Source organism: Coloeus monedula, assembly GCF_965178545.1.
Source record: "Coloeus monedula genome assembly, chromosome: 9".
Lineage (NCBI taxonomy): Eukaryota > Metazoa > Chordata > Aves > Passeriformes > Corvidae > Coloeus > Coloeus monedula.
In genome coordinates, this window is record NC_138789.1 from 16507740 (window position 1) to 16527704 (window position 19965).

Here is a 19965-nt window from a genome sequence, read left to right on the forward strand (position 1 = left end):
AAAGCTTCATCCTCTGTCTAAAGAATGAGCTCAGTGGGGTAGGTAGGTATAGATTGTGGTTTGGTTACACAGCTTGCTATGGAATGGTGGGTAGGAAAGAGACAGTAATGAAGCAGTACCCAGGAGTGGGGGTGAGAGTTGTGTCCCCCCCTGCCCTCAGAGGAAGCCTGTGAGGGAGAATGCTGAGTCAAGCAGGCCAGACTCCAGCTAACACGGTCTGCTCCTGTCAGCACTGCTCCAAGCCAGAGACTGCTTTCCTTCAGAAAGAAGGGATGCCAGGAGCCAGTTTGTAATGTTCTTAAAATAAAAAAAAAATGGAAGCACACTGAGCTCCCACCAAAAGACTGGGTCCCCTCCTGATGGTAAGTTCTTTTCTGAAGTTACCTGTGGAGAAAACATGACCAGCCACTTCAAGAAACAGCAAAATCATGTTTGCGACACAATTTACAAATTACTCTATTTAGAACTTTAATTTGTGATATTAATGACTGCAAAACACTTAGAATGACATTTGTTAAAGGCACATTTCATTTTAATGCATAGTGTACCATTCTAAAATATCCTAATTTCCTTACAAAGTGCTTGAGCAGCCACATACAGATAAAGTATAGCAAAATATATTTACAATCTAGGGTTTAAATCTTAATCTGCCTAAAAATATTTAAAAAACTACAGAGATAAAATTAGTGCTTTTTTCAGCTTAACTGGGTGAACATACCCTCTAATTTTTTCTAATTTTTTTTTTTTTTTTTAGTGATTTGCTTAGATTAAAAAAAGATTTCTGTACAAGATGTAGTTACAAAAAGGTATGTTTGAGGATACTTTTGTAAGTATTAAGCACCCTGTGAGATGCTTGTGTATATATATATTTGGGAACCAAAAAGGGTGAGCTGACTGTACCTCAAAACTATTGGTTTCAGCTAGATACAGGAACATAATGTTTCTTGTCAATATAGAACCTGGAAACAAGGAATGCTGAGGAGTTGACTCACTCTGCCCAACGTGATTTGTAGCACTGGGGAAGGTGCCTGCCCCACTCCTGTGGGGGACTGGCCTGATTTAGACCTAGTAACCATTATTTTTTTTCTCCCTTAAGCTGCTCCCCTGCCTGACCCTGCAGGTCTGTCCAGCATCATGATTTTAAACCACCACCTTAGTATTGCATACTCCAGTGGTTTGTGTTTCTCTGAATTAATAAAATTACCGGTTTTTAATTCATTTGAGTGCGATGCTCACTGCCTTAGCCCATGAACAGCAAACTCTGGCCAGGATGAACCTGTGAGGTTCCAGTGCTGAATAGTGCTCGAGGTAAGGACCACGTGGGAAATTTATTTTCCAAGAGTTAATGTTTGCCCACAGAACAGCAAATGCCAAAAATAAGTCTTGGTTTGCAAATACACACAGTGTTTGGTCTAAATTACTTCTCAGCTTTTGAGGTACAGCTTTTAGTGTTAAGGGGTTTATAAAATAGACACTGTTTTTATCAAAAATATTCATACATTCTGTTACAACATATTGCTTTTTACCCTCAGTAACTGCCAATCCAGGGGCTGGAGGTCAGTGGCCTACATGGATACTTTTTTTGTTCACTTGGCCACTATGCAACATTGGTGAAGTGGTACAGTTAAATTACTTGCCTGGAGGTAAGAATACATTACAACTTCCAAATATACATGTTCACAGCATGTATACATTGAAAATCCTTGAAATTTTCTAAGTGATATGATCTTGTACAGCAGACAGAGGAGGTTGGAGGGGGTTAGATAGGGACTGGGAACTTCTCTGCCCCCTCAGGGCACTAGAAAGGCTCGAGGTGAGTACGGAAGGGGCCGGGCCTGGGCCTTTGCGGCTGCTCTGCTCTGGGGTTACACTGAGCAACATCCTCCTTACATTCCTCATCCCAACCAGGGCCTTAAGCTGTGCTCAAGGAGCTTGAAGGCAAAACTGTTTGGCAAGTGACTTTGGTAAACTTTCCGGATTTTTCTGGATTTTTCTTTGTAATGGAAGCACTTACACAGTTGTTATCTCAAAGGCAAGGTGTTTAACATTTTTCCTAATAAATACCATAGAAAATTTACAAAACAAGGCATATCTGTTCTCAATACCATTATTTTAAGAACACAAGATGAAGGTGTAGAAATGTGTAGTTTTCAAGACTGCGCAATATTTAGCTGAAATCATTTGCCTTCTCCGACTAGAACCGTATTCTGTGTGAGTGTCACCAGTATCCCAACTTATTTCAATGTGGCTGAGTGGAGATTACCTAGCTCAAAGTCTGCTTTTCCCTCTTAAGGCAGATACTTTAAAAAGCGGTATTATCTGCTGTGGAAGAGTGAGAGAAACTGTACAGATCCATGTGTGCCCATGTGCGGGAAGTTCAGCACAGCCTGGGTTCACCAACTCAGCTTAGGAACGCCACAGACCTGCTTTCCAGTGCTCAGATAAAAAACAATATACAAAGAGGCCACTCTTCACAAGAGTGTTAAAACAGTACTTAAAAGGATCTTCATGTGATTTAAAAAAACCCAGAAGCTACAGGTGGCACAGAAAGCAATTGAAGGGTCGGTACTCTTCCGAGAGAGGCATTCTCGTAAGCCAGTCAGCTGGGGCTTCACAGTGTGTGTAAATTAACACCAATCAGCAATGTAATCAAAATCTCTGAACATTTCCTGCTCTTCTTCTGAAAGTATCCTTGGTTCCCGAGGTGGAGTGAGGATAGGTGCTTCAGAGGTAAATTCATCATCAAAATTACTAACATCTTCTCGTCCTCTAATGGTGGGTACGAAAGGAGGCTTGACTTTCTTGGCTAGTAAAGCGTGCCAATCTATTTGCTGTAAAATAAATGAACTGATGTTTAGTTTCCCATCTCTACTCTCTTTGTGTCCTTAGAAATAATACTAGTTTGTACTTACCCTAAAAAAGTGATGCTTTTTCACATCCTCAGCATCTTTCTCTCCAGCTCCAAGACGCCGCTCTGGATTTCTTCGTAGCAGCTGACAAAACACGCAAGGTTTCAGTGGAGAAAATCAGGGGGAGGGATAGGAAGGAGGAAGGATGAGTGTTACTATGTAAGAGGCAACACCAAGGTGAGGTGGACAGTGAAATTCATACTGCCTGACCTATGGCCAATCCTTGCCCCTTGAAGAAAGGGACAGACAAAGCTTTAGCTTTGAGCAGTGCTCTTTCAGCCTGCCAGCACAGTTCCAGCAGCAGCTGAGCCAGCACCAGTGCCAGAGCAGACTCATCTGTCTCCTTGCAGAGCTGTGCTGCCATGTCTTGGTACTGGAGGTGATCTGGGACAAGGGCTCAGCACGAAGCTCAGAGTGTGAAGTTCCTCTTTGCTGTGAGGGTACAGATTTACATAAGCCAGTGGTTCTTGCTTGGCTCAGAGAAGAGATTACTCTGCTGTCTCAGTGCTCAGCTCCTTCACAGCAGCTGATTTACCATGAGAGGGTTCAAGCTGCTTCATACACTCAGCCAAAGGAAAGGGTTTCTTAACTAACTCCAGGAGCTTGATGCTCCCACTTGTGAATTGTACTGCTCTGAGCAGTCCCCTGTGCCAGGCAGGGCCCAGTAACAGGGTGAGTTGATATTCAGACGCAGCCATCAAAAAATAATGTCTACTATATTGTGTATGAAATTCTGTGATGGAAAGAGCATGCACAGAGCTCCAACTAGTAAAGTGCCAGTACAAAGTTCCTGGTACACATATTGTGGGTGCAGTGAAGCAGCACCCTGTCCCCTGTGGATACTGACATGACTTTTCACAGCAAAAATACCTTCCCCAGGTACTGCCTTAAAACTGTACTCTGCCTTCTTTAGGCAAACACTCCCTGGGGCTAAGCAATTGTTTTAAGTTACTGAATATTTATGCTATTACTCAGATAGTTATGTCACAGTTACTGTGCTACAGCACATTGCTGAATTGGGTGCTAAACTGATACTCAGCATCAGACATTTACGTGGAGAGGCTGATTCCAAAGGCTTTGGAACTACCTCTCCAGTATTGCCTTTCTATCAGCTGTGGTAAGGTGCTAACTTAGACAGGTTCAACTGCCTGCCTTTGATAAGCAGACACATCTCACTAAGGAATAGCACAAATAACAACCATAACCAAAATCAGCTGTTCCTTGCCAAGAATGGGACTGCAGATGCCATGTGTACAGTGTTCCCTGCCCCAGTTGGAACGAAACTAAAAAGATTTAGAAGTCTTTGAATTAAAATATTCATGTGACAATGTTAATCTACCAAATAGGTCAATGCAGCAGTGTTCAGCTAGGAAAAGAGAGCTGAACTACTCAAGTTAGGTAAAACTAGGAAACTTAGTTCAGAGAGAAAATAGAGCCTCAAGTGTTTTACATTTTAAAAAGAAAAACTTGTTCCTAATAAAGTGGAATGGCATAGACAATTTCCATTTAAGGTGACAGGCAGCATGGCACAGAATAAATGAAGCAAGTCAAAAAAAAAATATACAAAGTGCAGGTTCCTAAAGTATTTTGTTCCTCACAAAAGTAATTGTTGGAAGCAGGACAAGAGGGTGATACTGTAATATTAATTATTAAAATATTCTTACCCGTCTCATTATTGAGATGGCTTCTGTAGACAGAAATCGTGGATATCTCACTTCATCATTTACAATGCTGTCAAACACCTCTTCTTCATCATCTCCAGGGAAGGGAGACTATAATGAAAATAATCTTAAAAATACTATAAACAGGCTTAAAATCACAATTGAAAACAACATAAACTCAGCTGAATGTTTGGAAATGAAGTCCTCCTTCCCAGAAACAGATACACGGCTTTCCATAACGAAGAGAGAAAAGGCAAGCTGGTATTATCCCGTAATTCCTACTGAAGGACTGTGCTTTAAAAATGTGCTTTTAGATGTAGAAACACCTTAAACTGGGATCTTCTTTGAACTCAGGGTGTACATGGAACATGGAAAGTATCTCTCAGCTCTTCTTTGGGGTAGCTATCATTCACAAATAGTGTGGTCAATACTAATGTGTTTTTGTAAAATCTTTAGCATGTTGCAGCTCAAGGGTTTTTAAACTGTTTTGAAGTGGCCAGACAGATGTATGTGACACTGTACAAACTTGCTGTCCTTTTCTACCTGAAAGGAAGTAAGCTGAATGATCATCTTTTTTTGAAAAAGAACAAAATTATGAATTTTTAGCATGTGAGCTATCACTGTGCCACCTGGGACATACTGTTACAAAACAGACCAGAAGGTAGAGCACTATATGCAATGGCAAATAAACTTCTCAATAGTGATTTATTTATACCAGCTCATTTACATGGAACTGGGGCTTCCTGTTTTAGTGTCTTTGGCATAATCTTTCACTGCTATCCAGTTTTATGTGTTAAAGTTCACCTCCATTCAAACTACAGGAGTTAAGAAGCTTATTTTTTCCTCAAAAGTATTTGAAAGTAGAAGACTGGTATTGCTGTGGACATCCAGATTTGGTAACAGATGTATCCTGGAAACTTAGCTCCCCCAAACTGTATGTATAGCTGTACTGTACTCTTACTTAGAGACACAGATATTAATGTGCCATACTGGAATTTGATTTAAGACATAATGATGTAATTAAAAATAGAGCGAAGATTTAGAGGTTAAGTCTTTGACCAGTTACAACTCATTGGCTTCTACAATTGCTGATAATTCAAGCTTCAGACATGACTTGCCAACTTCTCCAGTGTTACAGCAGCCAATATCAGGTGAGTAGCTGCTCAGTATTTCACACTTCTCTTACTTGATGACACACATTAAGACGCTCACTGTAAAGCTGGGTATGCCTATGCATGCTGCATAATGAATACTGATACTGTGGCAGATACAGGGCATATGAAATGTTGACAGGCTGGTACCTTGAGTTTTGTAACCTTTCAAACATTGCTTAGTTTTAATGACTCCACTGTACCTTACTAGAACTTACCTCACCCACTAGCATCTCATAGATAAGAACACCAAGACCCCACCAGTCTACAGCTCTTGTATAGGACGTTTCTGTCAGCACCTCTGGAGCCAGAAATTCCGGTGTGCCACAGAATGTGCTTGTTCTGTCTCCAAATCCCATTCCTGAAAGTTACAGATAATGAAAAGCAAGCAGTATTTTCTGCCATTCCACAACCTATTCCTCCAAGCAGAACCTCTCTCCAGAGCAACTCCAACTGATACTGTAGATCCAGGGCCTGTGTCCTGAAGGCTCAGGCCAATGGGGTAAAACATTCCCTCCTTCTTCCTCCCTATGCCTTTGTTTCATACGTGCTTCTGTTCAAGTTTTTCTTTCACTCACTATATGCAGTGAGCCAGATTAAGCTTCCAGTTACACCTCTGTCACCCACTTACCTTTGGAAAGAAACAATCTTACTCTCCATTTCTATCAGTTAGCAAAAGAAAATGCAGTACACACTAGTTTAGTCAAACATGCTCCTCTAGATGCTTCTGTAGTGCAAACTACATATAGTAAAGTAAAACATGGAGTGTAGTGAAAGAACCTGGAGCAAAATAAGCCCTGTGGATTAGCCAGCAAGGCAGAGTTTTGGACATCAGCACCACCAGGCCTGATGTGACATGACAAGGGGAGCTGCTGCAGAAAACTTGAGAAAACCATTTATTGTAGCAGTCAGTGAAGGAAAGAGCTTTCCTTCTCATTTTGTTTTGCCATTTACAGAACTTATTTGTAGCTATAGTCACAGGACTTGCCCTGGCACTCATGTTTGAAGACCTACTGAATTTATCCAATTCCCCCTTAGGCTACCTAAAAGGAAAAGATATGGAAGACAAGCTACGCAAAATGAAAAAGGAACTTTGCCCACACAATGGGGTTATGAGAAAAACACTGTAATAGCTGCCTCTATTTGGTAGGTGCCAGTAGTGAGATGCTTGGAAGTAACTTTCTAGGCCTCCCTTTTGGGATAATATCTCAATTTTAGCTATAGTGTACTTTGCACATCATTTCCATATACTTAGAGTTGCAACTATTTCTGAGCTAAAAAAATAGATAATGAATTTGTCAAAAAGTAAGAGCTTGGCCTGGATTATAATAGCACTTGATTTTGTTGTACAGTGTCAACATGTTTAGAATGAGGAAACCACCTAAGGCTTTTTCTACTCACTTGTAAAATGTGCAGTGTGCCTTGTTAACAAGCAGAGATGTGATCAAGAGTCAGAATAGGTGATGCTCACAACTGACAAAAAATAAATAAAAAGAACAGGGCAATGCTCAAGTGCTCCTCATACTTCCCTACTAAGGAACTTCCTCCTATCTCCACATTTGTACAATCAGAGATATATTTTTTTCCTTCAAATGACATGGTAGATAGACCCTCTACACATCTGGCAGTCCAAAACTCTCAAGGAATAGTCAAGAGTAGGACAGACTATGGAATTCCCCTAGAAAGAAAATTTAAGGGCCATTACCTTCTTTGCAAAGACCAAAGTCAGCAATTTTCACAAAGCCTTCTGTGTCCAGCAATAAGTTATCCAACTTCAAATCTCTAAATGAACATTTAAGAACAAAATTGCATCACTTGATGTTTCTTCAGTACTGTTCAGAACAGCTGAAATTCATCTGCTGGAAATGACTACTTACCTGTACACTATCTTGTGCTCATGTAAATACTGAAGTCCAAGAACCACACATGCAGCATAAAATCTGTTGAAAAAGTTAAAATTTCAATGGAATTTCATCGTGATTTTCAGAATGTGAAGTCCATTATTATTGATTTTTTTTTTTTTAATGAGCCATCCTTTGAAGATTAACAATTGCTTTTTTTGGCACGGATTAGTTTTATGCAAGGCCAGAGTTTTAAAGTCAGATGGCAAAAATGCTCAAACTTGTAGCCTTCAAACTGTAGTATGTTTGCTTGGGCTGGAGGATAAATTTTCTGTAGTGTTCACTGCCATAGTATTGAAGGTTTTCTAAATAGGCTTATTCTTTCCTTTTTAGCCTCGTCTGCTATTTTAACTCTTCATTGAGCTTTTCTATGTAATGTTAAAAAAAGTATCATAAAAATTAAGTATTTGTATATAGATTTTGAATTCAGTGTAGATTCAGACACATTAAACCTGCATGTCTTTTTCTACCAAAATCAGTTAGAATCGCCAACCCTTTTAAAAACTTAAGCAGCATTTACTGAAGTGACATAATGTGGTGGCATGTGGTGATAAAGCCCTTAGTTCTTATCCACTGAGCAAAGTGCCCTTCACTTAATGCCACAGGAAGGGAAGATACTCACACTGCTCTGGGTTCAGAGAAGACATCAGTATGAATGTGCATCATCAGGTCCCCACCAGCAGCATATTCCATTACAAAGCACACGTGATCTTTGGTTTGGAAACAAGCAAAAAGGTTCACCAAGAAGGGATGCCTTACACTATTCACAGTTTCAAATATTCGCTTTTCACACATCAAGCTGCAAACAAAATCAGGAACAATTTAAAACGGAGTGCTGAACCACAGTTTTTCAATTCTCAGAAATTACTGGTATTTTATATTTTATGTTTTTTGCTCTATTCCTCAAGATAAGATAAGAACTTTTTATTTTGTTTCGAGAGAGACTTTAATACAAGGATTTCATGCATTTATATTTAGCTTTCCCAAATGAAAAGAGGAAACCTAGCAGTCCATGAAAATTGTGCCCTGACAATTTTCCTTCCAAATACTCAGATTGCATTAACTGTGCATTGATATAACGTGACATTCATTTCAATCAATTTTTATTTTAATTGTTTACAAGACATAAAGTAGAAAGCCAGTGACAGTATTATAGATATCTATCTCTAGTAATTCCTGGTTATTTTTCCTTAAACCAATTGTTTAAGTTGTAGGTTATTGTTTATATAGCTATCCTTCTTTCTGCAAATGAATACAGTCACTCTTAAACAGTTGTAAAAACACCTTCTTGGACTAAAACCAAACAGTTTTGTAATGGTCCCTTCCCTTCCAAGCAAATTTTAAAAAAATCTGATTTTTGGGTCAAAAAGATTGAAAAACACCCAACAGTAGAATATACAAAGGGAAAATATGATGGACAGAGCATGACAGTATGTTACAGGCTGAGAAACAGCAACATAGGTTCTGCCAGTAAAGCAAACAGTCACTGTTATCCCCTAATGTGATTGAAGTAATTAGAATAAATAATTGCAAGAGAACGCGAAAATCAAAAAGAGGATCAGCTTTAAGTCAGAGCTGTAGTTCAGGCATAAGAAGGGCACTAAAACAAACCAGAGGTTACTCTGCTCCCTCCTTGCCCCAGAACAAGACTACAGCAGCCAACTATGCAGGGAGATGCCAACTGACTTTGCTCTTCCATTCAATTCATCAACTGCCTGGCAGAGCACACAATTGATTTATGGAATCCACGTGTTATATTGTACAAACTGACCTGTCTACTTCATCACGAGCCACAATATCTCCTTTCTTTAAGGCTTTAATAGCAAACATCTCGTTTGTGTTTTTGTATTCTGCCAACAGCACCTAAAACAGGAGGGATAAATTTAAGAGCTGTATCCAGTTTTTGATAAAGCCTTGACACTTGATACAGCCTTTTGACATTTACCTTTCCAAAATGTCCTCTGCCCAGTACAGCGCAGCATCTGAAATCCTTCAGACTGAACTGAAATCTTTGTTGTGATCTATGTAAATAAAAGAAGTCACAAAGTTTCTAGTTTGTTAGCTGTAAGAAATATTATTCAGATCAAAACAGCAAAACCACTGCTTTTTCACCTTCTATCTTCAGGCTCTCTGGTGTTGGTGTATTTCATGTCTGCATGGGGAACATCAGACTCACAGATTATTTCAGGCTGGAGTTTTGGAACAATACTATTTCTGCCATTTTCAAAATCAAAAGTTGTTACTTCATCCTGTGAAAAACAAGAAACCTGAAAATTTAGAACTGATTGTGAAGGCAGCTGAATGCAGAAATTTTACTATAAGCATGTGAAATTCTTCATACACCCAATACCTGGGCTAAAATGGCAAACTTTCAGATGATACAGGTAAGTAAGATTTTAACAGACTGATGAAACCTATTGCTCCAGTTCTTTCTGTTCTTTCTTAATAAAACCATTTTATCCTGAATACTCTAATAGTTTTGGAGCTCTGTTTCTTTTTCTGTGGTGAAACCAATGACTGGGAGTGTTAAACACACCAACCACAGAGAAAGTTTGCTACCAAGAGCAATCAGAGCATTCTATTGAGACAAATCTGTGTGTAGAAGTTAAGGGAGCATGTGCTGATATATAAAGGAAGAAATCCATCATAAAGATGCCAATATTAAAACCTTGTTAAACTGTATAACCCGAGATTCTTAAAAGTTACTTGCCTGAGAAGGCACATCAGGAGCCTTTATCTCAGAGGAAGATTCACATATTTCCCCAAGGGAAGATGCACGGGGTGGAGCAGGTGGAGGCTCAGGCTCAAGTTCAAAGTCCAATTTGGCTACAGGAGAGTCACTGTCAAGAAAATAAATAACTCCTCAGTGTATAGCAAAGACTATTTTACTATCTGTAGATTTCTCCTAAACCAAACCTTGTGTGTGTGGATCAAGCTATAAAATAGTTTTCCACAGCTAAAACATGGACAGTCTGCAGCCTTGCAGGATAACCAGACTCTGCACACATTGTGTACATTAGGGCAGAAGCATCTCACTGCTCCCTCCTGCACTCAGGGGCACTGCAAAGCTGCAGGGGTGACCTACCCAGCTGGCAGGGTCAGTTCAGCGAGCTGGGCATCCACCACTGGCCCTGTGGCAGGCACTGGTGCTTGGGGGCTGAAGGTGCCAGAGTGATTCACTGTCGGAATAGCTCTTCTTACCAGCCTTCCCCAAGTGGCAATATTAATATTCATCTGAGGAGCTCTGAGAAATGTTTTGCCTATAGATATTGTGAAAAAAGAAAACAGAGTGCAAGTAATTTCCTTACTCATTACCGAAACCAATAATTAAAAAAAGCCCATATTAATTAGTTTATAGTTCATGAAGAACAAACTGAATTTGTCATACTCCTTAGCAATTTCTAATTATTCACAATTAAATGCTAATGCATAATAAGGAATTCAAATACAAAAGATTTCTAAGTGCAATGCCAAATCCTTCATTATCAACAGCATTATCTGCAGGCAAACATTAGACCTCTGTATAAAAAGTATCACAGATCTATACAATTTTTAAGCTTTAAATTTTATATTGAACAATCACCTTGCTGTTTTGAAAAAATTTTCTTCTGCCTCTGGAGTTTTGGTCTTCTTTCAATAACTGGATTAAAAAACGTAACCTGCAGTTCAAATAACGTGTGTTATAATTCAAGTTTCACAACAAAATGCATTCTTAAAAGTTTAAGGAAAACTTGCTAAACTATTCTGCAATGTAATACTTGCAAGGATGTTCAAGTGCTTCAAAGAAACAGTCTTACCTCTGCAAACAGAGTGCCCTGGGGTTCAAGATAGAGACACATGCCATGCCGCTGGTTATCCAGGAAATCTTCTAACCTCAGAAACTTTACTGCACACAGAGATCTCCAGTCACGCCAATAAACTGAGATTTCTAATTCACGTGACTATGACAGGAAACACAGACACAGGAAATCACTTATTAGAATTGTTCTGCAAGAGTTACCACAGTACAACTGTTAAGATCAAGCAACTCAAGGATCAAGATGCAGAGCAGTTACTTAAACTGGCTGTCAGAGCTAACCAGTCAGACTGAACAAGCTCTCATTAGGGTGATCACAGCATTTCACTTCAGTTCAGATGTAATCTCCAGTGTACAAATACAAGCATAGGTGTAAAATTTCCCCTGAGAGTAGAAGCAGAAAGCCACAGTCACCAGACTTTTTGGGTCAGTCTAACAACACTGCTTGATTGAGATGTATTAGCTCAAGCTCTGACAACAAAGTCTAACTTGTGTTTAGAAACCCCAATTTTAGTAGTTTCCACATTACTTGCAAGTATCAACTTAACTTCATGCCTGCAGACATTTTAGTACCTGCATGTACACAATGATGAAAAACCATATAGAGTATCTCTAGAAACGCATACACTTTTTGTAACACGGTCATGAAGAGGGACCAAAAACTTTAAACTAATAGGACCTACTGCTGTATCTTGCTAATGTGATTTATGTTTTCTTAGGGTGTCTTATATGTGTGTTCAAAAAACCTGGCCCAGAAGTGAAGAATCCTGCAATACAATGTAGCAGCAGCATTGTATGTTACTAGTTTAATTGCATCTTGATACATCAGTTTACTGTCTACCACAGTTATGATACGTTTTAAAAGAAGTAGAAGTCAGGAAGAAGCACCAGATGAAACAATAACGGGGTTTGGATTGTGCATTTCAAGTACATAAGGATTCACAGAATATTCTGAGTTGGAAGAGACCCACATGGATCATCAAGTCCAACTCTTAAGTGAATGATCCATATGGGGATTGAACCCACACCTTGGTGTTACCAGCACCATGCTTTGTCCTGCTGAGCCAGTCTCAGGATATGTGGCCAGGAACAGCAGAAGCAAAGTCCTTTTCTGGCACCAAAAAGCCGAGCTCTTAAACAGAGACCATGACTCATAGGAGGCTGGCAGGAACAGCTATTACACCAAGTAGTTTAAGTCTTAATCTGAGAATAATTGAGGCTTCAGGGCTCTACAGCTGCTTGGTTTTTTTCTGCATTACTCCTACCTGTAACCTGAATTTCTCTACCTGCAAGTCTGAAGTTGCTTTCTTCCTAGACGGAAGGAATCTGGATTGGGGCTCAGCGGGAAAAAAGCAAAAACAGGAAAGCGGCTTTTATTTTTTCTCATGTGAGAAGCATGTACTGGAGTAAGCATGTACTGGAGATAACATTTAAGATCCTAAAGTATAGTGTAACTTTCAGTCTATATTTAACACTGACAGAAAAAAATAATCTTTGTACCTTAAAATACTAGGACTATCAGGTATCTAAAAAAAATGCTTGATTAAATATATATAACATAAATTCTACTTCCAGAGTATCAATTCAATACTTGTGCCCTCCAAGTAACATTTAAAGTTACAAGAAAGAACTATTAATGAATTTATTATTCCTGAAGAATTGACCAGCTGCAGATGAGAACACTTCTATAAAAACACTGTAAAAATTCTATGACATGGTTTTACCAAAACACCCAAACTGTACTTGATATCGCAATTTACTGATAAATAAATAAAAGCTGATGATCCAAATAAGAATGTAAACCCCATCTATCACAATCTAAAAACCCACTAAGGGTTAGATCTTGGCAAAAATATTACATCAGTTTGTAAGTTGGAAAAGATTTCTAGAATGCTGGCCCAGCACAACAGCCTGACCCCAGGGAGCTCACTCTAGTAAAGATGGGAATATTGCACTTATGGAATTTGAACAAAATGACAGCAACGGGGGAGAAGAAAAGCAACACAAAATTAATACAAAGAATCAACTACAGCTGTCAATGAAATCAGGCCACATTTTTACCCTGTCTAGTTCCAGTGTAAATTTCTGATCCCATGACTGATTGGAAATCGGTTTCCAGCTAGTTTGACCAACCACAGTGTTATCCAGCTTCAGTACAGCACAGACTTCATCTGTAAGTAAAGTACACAAACTCAGCTTAAATCTTTAAGAGGATTTTACACAAACAAAAAATTCTCCAGTAAGTTTCTCTTAGAAATATAATCTCATATTTAATTGGTTCTTATGGGCATAATAGTGTTGTTGTGCTTTTGCTTTTGTTAACAGCTTAACAGGTGAAGAAACATTTACGTTTAAAGCTTGAATCAATTTAGTATTTTAAATTACAGAACACATCATGCCCATGAAAATTTAAAAAAAAGATATGCATAAAAATAAGAGAAGTAAGGGTATACTGAACTGGACAAGTCATCAGTTTTCAGAAGGTTTCTACTACTTCCACTTTTACTTTTACTGGGTCTGCTTATGAAAGATGATCGGGCTTCATTTGGACTCCAACCAGGTAATGTAATTGACGTGGCTTTTGATCGACCAGGGACATTTTCCAAAATATCTTGGCAGCCCATGAGCCTCACTTCCAGGGTACCTAGAAGAAGATGGACAATGATTTATGAAAGACTTCTGCTCTTAAGTAAACCAAGTGAATGACTAATGACTGATTGATGGCAATAGCTCACATTCTGACTCCCACAGGGTATAACAGAAATATCAGATGAAATCAAAAGACAAATCCAAGACACACATATATATTGAAAATAAAAGCATTAAAAGTCAACTATGTGGGACTCAACCTTCTAGAAAAGAGCAACAGTTCACCAAGGTAACATAAAATAAATTTTTGTTCTGTGTCTCAGAAGTTTCTTTGTTTTCTTCACTTGGGACCTAACTGACTTGGGTTCAAGTTGTTAGCAATGTCACTTTTTAAGACTGACAAATTTCAACTTTCTTATTAAAACAATGAATCTTGCAGATGGAGCAATAACAATTTTTAATGAGTTTTATATAGCTAATTAATATTGGATAAAATTAACAAACTATTGAGACTACAGATTTGCGTAGGAAATTGCACACTAAGAAATCACATTTGCCTGCTGCATGCTGAAGTCAAATTTGAGTTAGTATGTAATTTAAAATCATTGAATTGTTCCAAGTTGACTGAATTTGGATTTACAAAAGCTGAGACAAGAAGCTATTCTTCAACAAGCTATTCTTCCAAATCTTCTACATCTTTAACCAAATGAGGTATAGAGGCTGCTGTTCAAATTGAAAAGAGTTTTCTCCAGCAGCACAAAAACATCTGAATACCACAGATGGTACAAGAATGGTAGGCTGGCTTCATCCTGTACAAGATAACGTCTAAAGCTGTGACACCACCGACTGGCAAAATCAACTGCTAGAAGTGGTGAAATCAGCCAGTTCATAATCAGTGTCAGCTAGAAATGCAGCTCTGAAATGCAGTCTTCTTTTGATAGCAAATGTATTTGACCATGAAACTTAAAAGTACTCTTCTGTAACAGAAACTTAAGTCAGACTTAACCTAGAAATGATCTGGCAACATCATAGCCCACAGAACAGACACCAAGAAACCAGTCTAAGAAGAAATCCCAACCTGTAGGAAGCTAACAGCCGTAAGTGACAGCTAAGCATTAGGCTATGAAGACAAAGAGATGCTATTGGCTTCCGAAACAGGTTAAAAGGTAAAAGAATACTTCATTCCCAAACTCTGTTTAGAAAAAAAAAAGATATTAATAAGCAGAAAAGCTATACTCTTGTATAAGGAATGGATGCAAATCAGAAAGTTATGTTGATGCACGTTAAGAAGTATGACAGTAGCACTGCTCTATTTTTCACAAAGCATTAGAGGCAAAACACAGAGACACTGTTCATTTAAATCCAGCTCAATACAAAAGCTCTTTGTATGGGTAATACGAAAGTGAAACTACTAAGAACTTCACAAGCATGTAGCTTTGTTTTGTCAATTTCTGTTAAAAACTTTTCATATGTATCAGTAAATCACCTGTAAAGAGAAATTGTGACTATAATGGATCTGATCCTTGATTATGTATTACAGGAAAAGAAAAAAATAGCAAGCTGTTTTATACTCAAGGCATGATACTTCCTGCCTACAGTCACTGATCATTTGAGATTTCATTTGATGAGAAAAGTTCCTCTTACCACACGACCTTACAAGGACTCTTGGCTGAGGTACTGATAAACCACAATGCAAGAGAAATAGACTTGCTCCATTTTTTTCTTATTCTTATTATTGTAGGTTACAGAAGACTTCCTCTTTTTGTTTTAAAATACAACCCTACTGTACTTCAAAACTAAATTCTGGTTTCAGTTATACATGTATAACCTGAGTAACATTTGAATTACAGGTGGGTTTTTTTGTAATAAACTTACTATGTTAATAGTAGGCTTAATAGTTACATGCAAAATGTGTTAGGAAACAAAGCACAAAATCAAACCTATCTGTTCTAGGAATTCTCATGTGACCATTTACTAAATAAATTTCTAACAGCAACATACCCCCAAGCAGTCAAAAGCATGTTTTTCTTTAAGAACACTGTGAGGCAAATATTCAAGACCTTTGTTAAACTATCGTTCATCTCTTGAAACTTTACTTTCAAATGAAGGACAATTCCAGGTCAACCCAAACTATGAGAAGTTCCTAAGTCACATTTATATATAAATGTACTGGTCCCTCACAAGAGGCTAAGTCTCTCAAAAAAAAAAAAAAAATCACCCCCATCTTATTAACAAGGAAAACGACTGACACCAACAAACAAGAGTCTTCAACGGTTTCATGCATGTTTGTTAGGAGCTCCTTCTCTGGATTACAAATGTAATGCATGATTTGGTAGTATAAATCTCACCTTCCAGAAATCCAGTGAGATCCAGTGGGTAAAACAGGAACTGGGAGAAAAGCTGGGTGCCTATCTCCAGCTCTGTCACCTACTTGTTGTATGATCAGGGCAACTCACCGAACCCTGCTGCAACTTTATTTTTCTATCTGTAGAATGGGGATAATGATACTTATCCACCTTGATGATAAGTACTTCATAATCTAAAGATGAAAGGCATTTGGTAACGCTAGCAATATAATTCCATAGGGACCTATTTAAGGCCAGAACTTCACATTTTCAGTAGGATTATAAAAAGGTCAACAAATAAATCAAAGAAACTTATCTGCATTTTTCGCAGTGCATAGACACTTGGAAACTCTAAATGCCTTTTTCTAGGAAAAGAACAACAATTAAATATGTCCAGTAAGAAATATAGTTGTCACTAAAGGCTTGTTTTAAACTATTAATTAAGATCAAAAAAAGAAAAAGAAAAAAGCTCTTTAAATCATACCTGTTAAAGCTGCTGGTTTGGACAGTGTACTATACTGGTTTTGAGTAGATATTACACTCTGACGAGGACTTAATGTGGGTGAAGAGACTAATGAAAGCTCTTCTATAATAATACTGCTTTTGGGATGGTTTTTAGGAAGTTCATTCAATCTCTGTTCCAGTGAATACTTCAAGAGGTCCAGCTTCTGGCTTGATTCATTAAATCTTGCTTGTGCCTTATTAAAATAAAAAAAAGTTTGAAATAGTTCAGTTTTTTTTTCCTTAAAGAACCTTTAAAACAAAGTATCAGAAATTGTAATGACATAAATTACTTCTGAAAGTGCCTTTCTGTCGGTAACTTTCCCAGATCCAAGTAATTTCATCACATTTTTTGCACCTTCTGCTACAGCATACTCTATCCTAAAATGATGCCGTAATTCTTCCATTCGGAGTTCAAGAGGGCTTATCACAGGTTTTGCTGCGAAGAGATATAAACAAACAACCTTCATTGAAGATAACAACCAGGTTTAATTTCTTTAATATCAACCCCTTCTCCATATAAACAGAGAAGAAAAAGGAAAAAACCAGGAGAGATGCATATTTGGTAGTCCAAAGAGAAGCTTGAAATATGTTGTAAAAGTGACATTTTAAGCATCTGCATTTGAATGAAGAAATAACTGATCAGGGCCTCAATTCAATAAACAGCTCCTACTCCCTGAAGAGCTATAATTGCTAGAGGATGCGAGAAAAAGAATATGTCTTCAGGGAAGTTAAAGGGAATAAACCCAAATATCCCAAATATTCAACTGGCAAGGAGGTTTTGAGACTTCAACACTTCTCAACTACACTGTGAGCATTTATCTTTTAAACACTCTGTAGCCAAGTAGATCCCTGATCAGTTTCTGATAATCCCCCTGCTCCACTTGAAATCCCATGGAATCTGGCTTCTGCCAGCAGAGAAATGTAAGAGATTCCATACACTGCCTTTGCCAAATGGTCTGGGTTAACCATTCCAATATCCACGTTACAGCGCTTAGATATCCTAAACAGAGTATTTCCTGGATATATTCATTTCTGTTTAAAGCCCTAAGAGTAGTAAAAACACAAAAAGGCATTTAAAAGCCCTTTCTAGCTTGAATTTCCTTTTCTTTTTAACAAATGATATACATAACCCATGTGCTAAAATGCGGTGTTAAGAAGTGGTGTGTAAAAACAGAGAAACCAAACACCTCTTACACCACAAAACAGAACACACACATACACATATTTCATTATCTAGGATATATCCAGGCCCTGACTACAAGCACTGTCATACAACATCAATATTCAGAAATGCACACAAATAAAGTTCAATAGAGATATACCCATATGCCCGTAAGTTTCTAGTACACTCATGCTATTAGAGCTCAAGGGGTAGTTTTTTTGTTATTTGAAGATTTTCAACGAAATCCAAGTTTAAAAATACTTCAGAAATGCAGCATGACTATTTCAAGCCAGGTAATTTTAAAAACACTTTTTTGGATGTTTTAAATATAGCTGTTTAGCACTCAATCTAGCTTAAATACCTCCAAAACCAGGAAAAATTCTCCTCCGTCTGTGCTCCCACCAGAAATAATAAGGTCAATCTATTTAAGTATGACAAGCAGGCTTTGTACTGGCATCAGATTTTTTTTTGGCATCATAACATAAAGACTATATGCTTTAAAGAAAATCACTAATTATTAAGACAAAAGAAAGCATTCATGAAGGGAAAAGGTAGACCACAAAGTAAAAATGGACTGCATAAGGCATAAAAACGATGTTAAAGAGAGATTGTATTTCTCTTCATTACAACAAAGGTATTTTCCTTCCAATCAGATGCATCTGGCACCCCAATGCACACAAAGTTTTGCCTAGTCTCTGATTATTTTTGGTTCATGCAAGCTTTATCAAACACTCCTAATAGAAATTTATGGTAAGTCTGTGTGCATATGGGTATATATCTATACGGTATTCTGACATTAATGACTCGTATTTCCTTTCTACACCATCACCATTATCAAAAGCCAATTCATTGGTCTGGACTGCCTGAAGAATCTGCATCCTTATAACTTCTATTTTTGTCTTGCTGTCCTGAAGCATCTGCTGAGCTGTTGCAAGAAGTTTTCGATCCTATTAAAACAAACAGACAAGTTGAAATCATAAACTTCTTCATGGAACAAGACACATCGAAAGTTTCAAAATACACATACTTAGGAACAAGAACTAAATCTGTGCATTTCCTTTGGTATAGCATTAGGCAAACTAACCATATTAGGATTTTAGTGGAAATTAAGTTAGGACAGAGGCATTGGTTGATTGAAGACTGTAAGCCACTCCCAGGGAAACTGTATGTGTTTCAAGGTGAGTAAAGGAGGCATGATCTAGAAACATTACATGTGTAGATTAATGTTTTGTAAGCTGCTACTAAAGAAAGGAGAAGTTATTAAGTGCAAAATACCTCTGAAACTATGTAGAATGTCTCCAATTTTCTTGGAGTATGGTAGGAACTCTTGTAATAGACAAATTTGCTAGACTAAGCCCACATAAAAGTAATTGTACTATTTAATCTGAGCTGATTTCCAATAGTGAAATTAGAAATATGAAGTTGCTTACATAGCACATTATGTCTGCAGTACATTTTTCTGAACATATGAAAGCTGCAGATTTTTTGCATTAATAAATATGTAACAAACAAGGGTTACTGTTTCCTCAGCAACCTAAGTACTTTTTAATCTAAATAAACTAAGATAACCAAGTTTTGTTTTCAAAAGCAGTATCACAAGATGCCGTTTAGAAGAGAACATTCCTGAAGATGAGCTTTCATAAACCTCTATGGCTGCCATGTGGCTCACTCTCTATGTTCTGGGAATTACCAGACAGCTTAAAGGTGATCTGACTTGCAGGTAAGAACAACAACACAAAAAAAGGTATAAGAAAATTTAAGGCGGTGTATTTGTCCTGTCCATGCAGTACCAATCAATCAGAGTAATTAACAGCAGTCAGTGCAGATGTGTACCACCCTTGTCATAGCCCAAAGCGCATTTTGGTTAACTCGTTTTGTAGCCACTCTATAACCTCGCTAATAAGTTACTTTCCCATGGATATGGTTTACACTTGTATTTTTAATTTT

General features: G+C 37.9%; 1 protein-coding gene across 2 annotated transcripts in view; it reads right to left on the reverse strand.

Annotated features, from left to right (window-relative positions):
* Positions 1 to 475: 475 nt before the first annotated feature.
* Positions 476 to 19965, reverse strand: part of PKN2 (protein kinase N2) — a 55495-nt gene continuing 36005 nt past the window's right edge. For both annotated transcript variants that reach the window (XM_082287065.1, XM_082287066.1), the window contains 19 exons: positions 18848 to 18965; positions 17147 to 17292; positions 16837 to 17050; positions 13877 to 14062; positions 13480 to 13589; positions 11420 to 11563; positions 11206 to 11281; positions 10708 to 10882; positions 10333 to 10462; positions 9735 to 9871; positions 9568 to 9643; positions 9394 to 9485; positions 8245 to 8421; positions 7599 to 7661; positions 7427 to 7503; positions 5940 to 6082; positions 4574 to 4681; positions 2913 to 2993; positions 476 to 2831 (listed from right to left, as the gene is read on the reverse strand). In XM_082287065.1, coding sequence (XP_082143191.1) covers positions 2628 to 2831; positions 2913 to 2993; positions 4574 to 4681; positions 5940 to 6082; positions 7427 to 7503; positions 7599 to 7661; positions 8245 to 8421; positions 9394 to 9485; positions 9568 to 9643; positions 9735 to 9871; positions 10333 to 10462; positions 10708 to 10882; positions 11206 to 11281; positions 11420 to 11563; positions 13480 to 13589; positions 13877 to 14062; positions 16837 to 17050; positions 17147 to 17292; positions 18848 to 18965 — 2457 coding nt within the window. In that variant the 3' untranslated portion in view covers positions 476 to 2627. The remainder of the gene's footprint in view (positions 2832 to 2912; positions 2994 to 4573; positions 4682 to 5939; positions 6083 to 7426; positions 7504 to 7598; positions 7662 to 8244; positions 8422 to 9393; positions 9486 to 9567; positions 9644 to 9734; positions 9872 to 10332; positions 10463 to 10707; positions 10883 to 11205; positions 11282 to 11419; positions 11564 to 13479; positions 13590 to 13876; positions 14063 to 16836; positions 17051 to 17146; positions 17293 to 18847; positions 18966 to 19965) is intronic.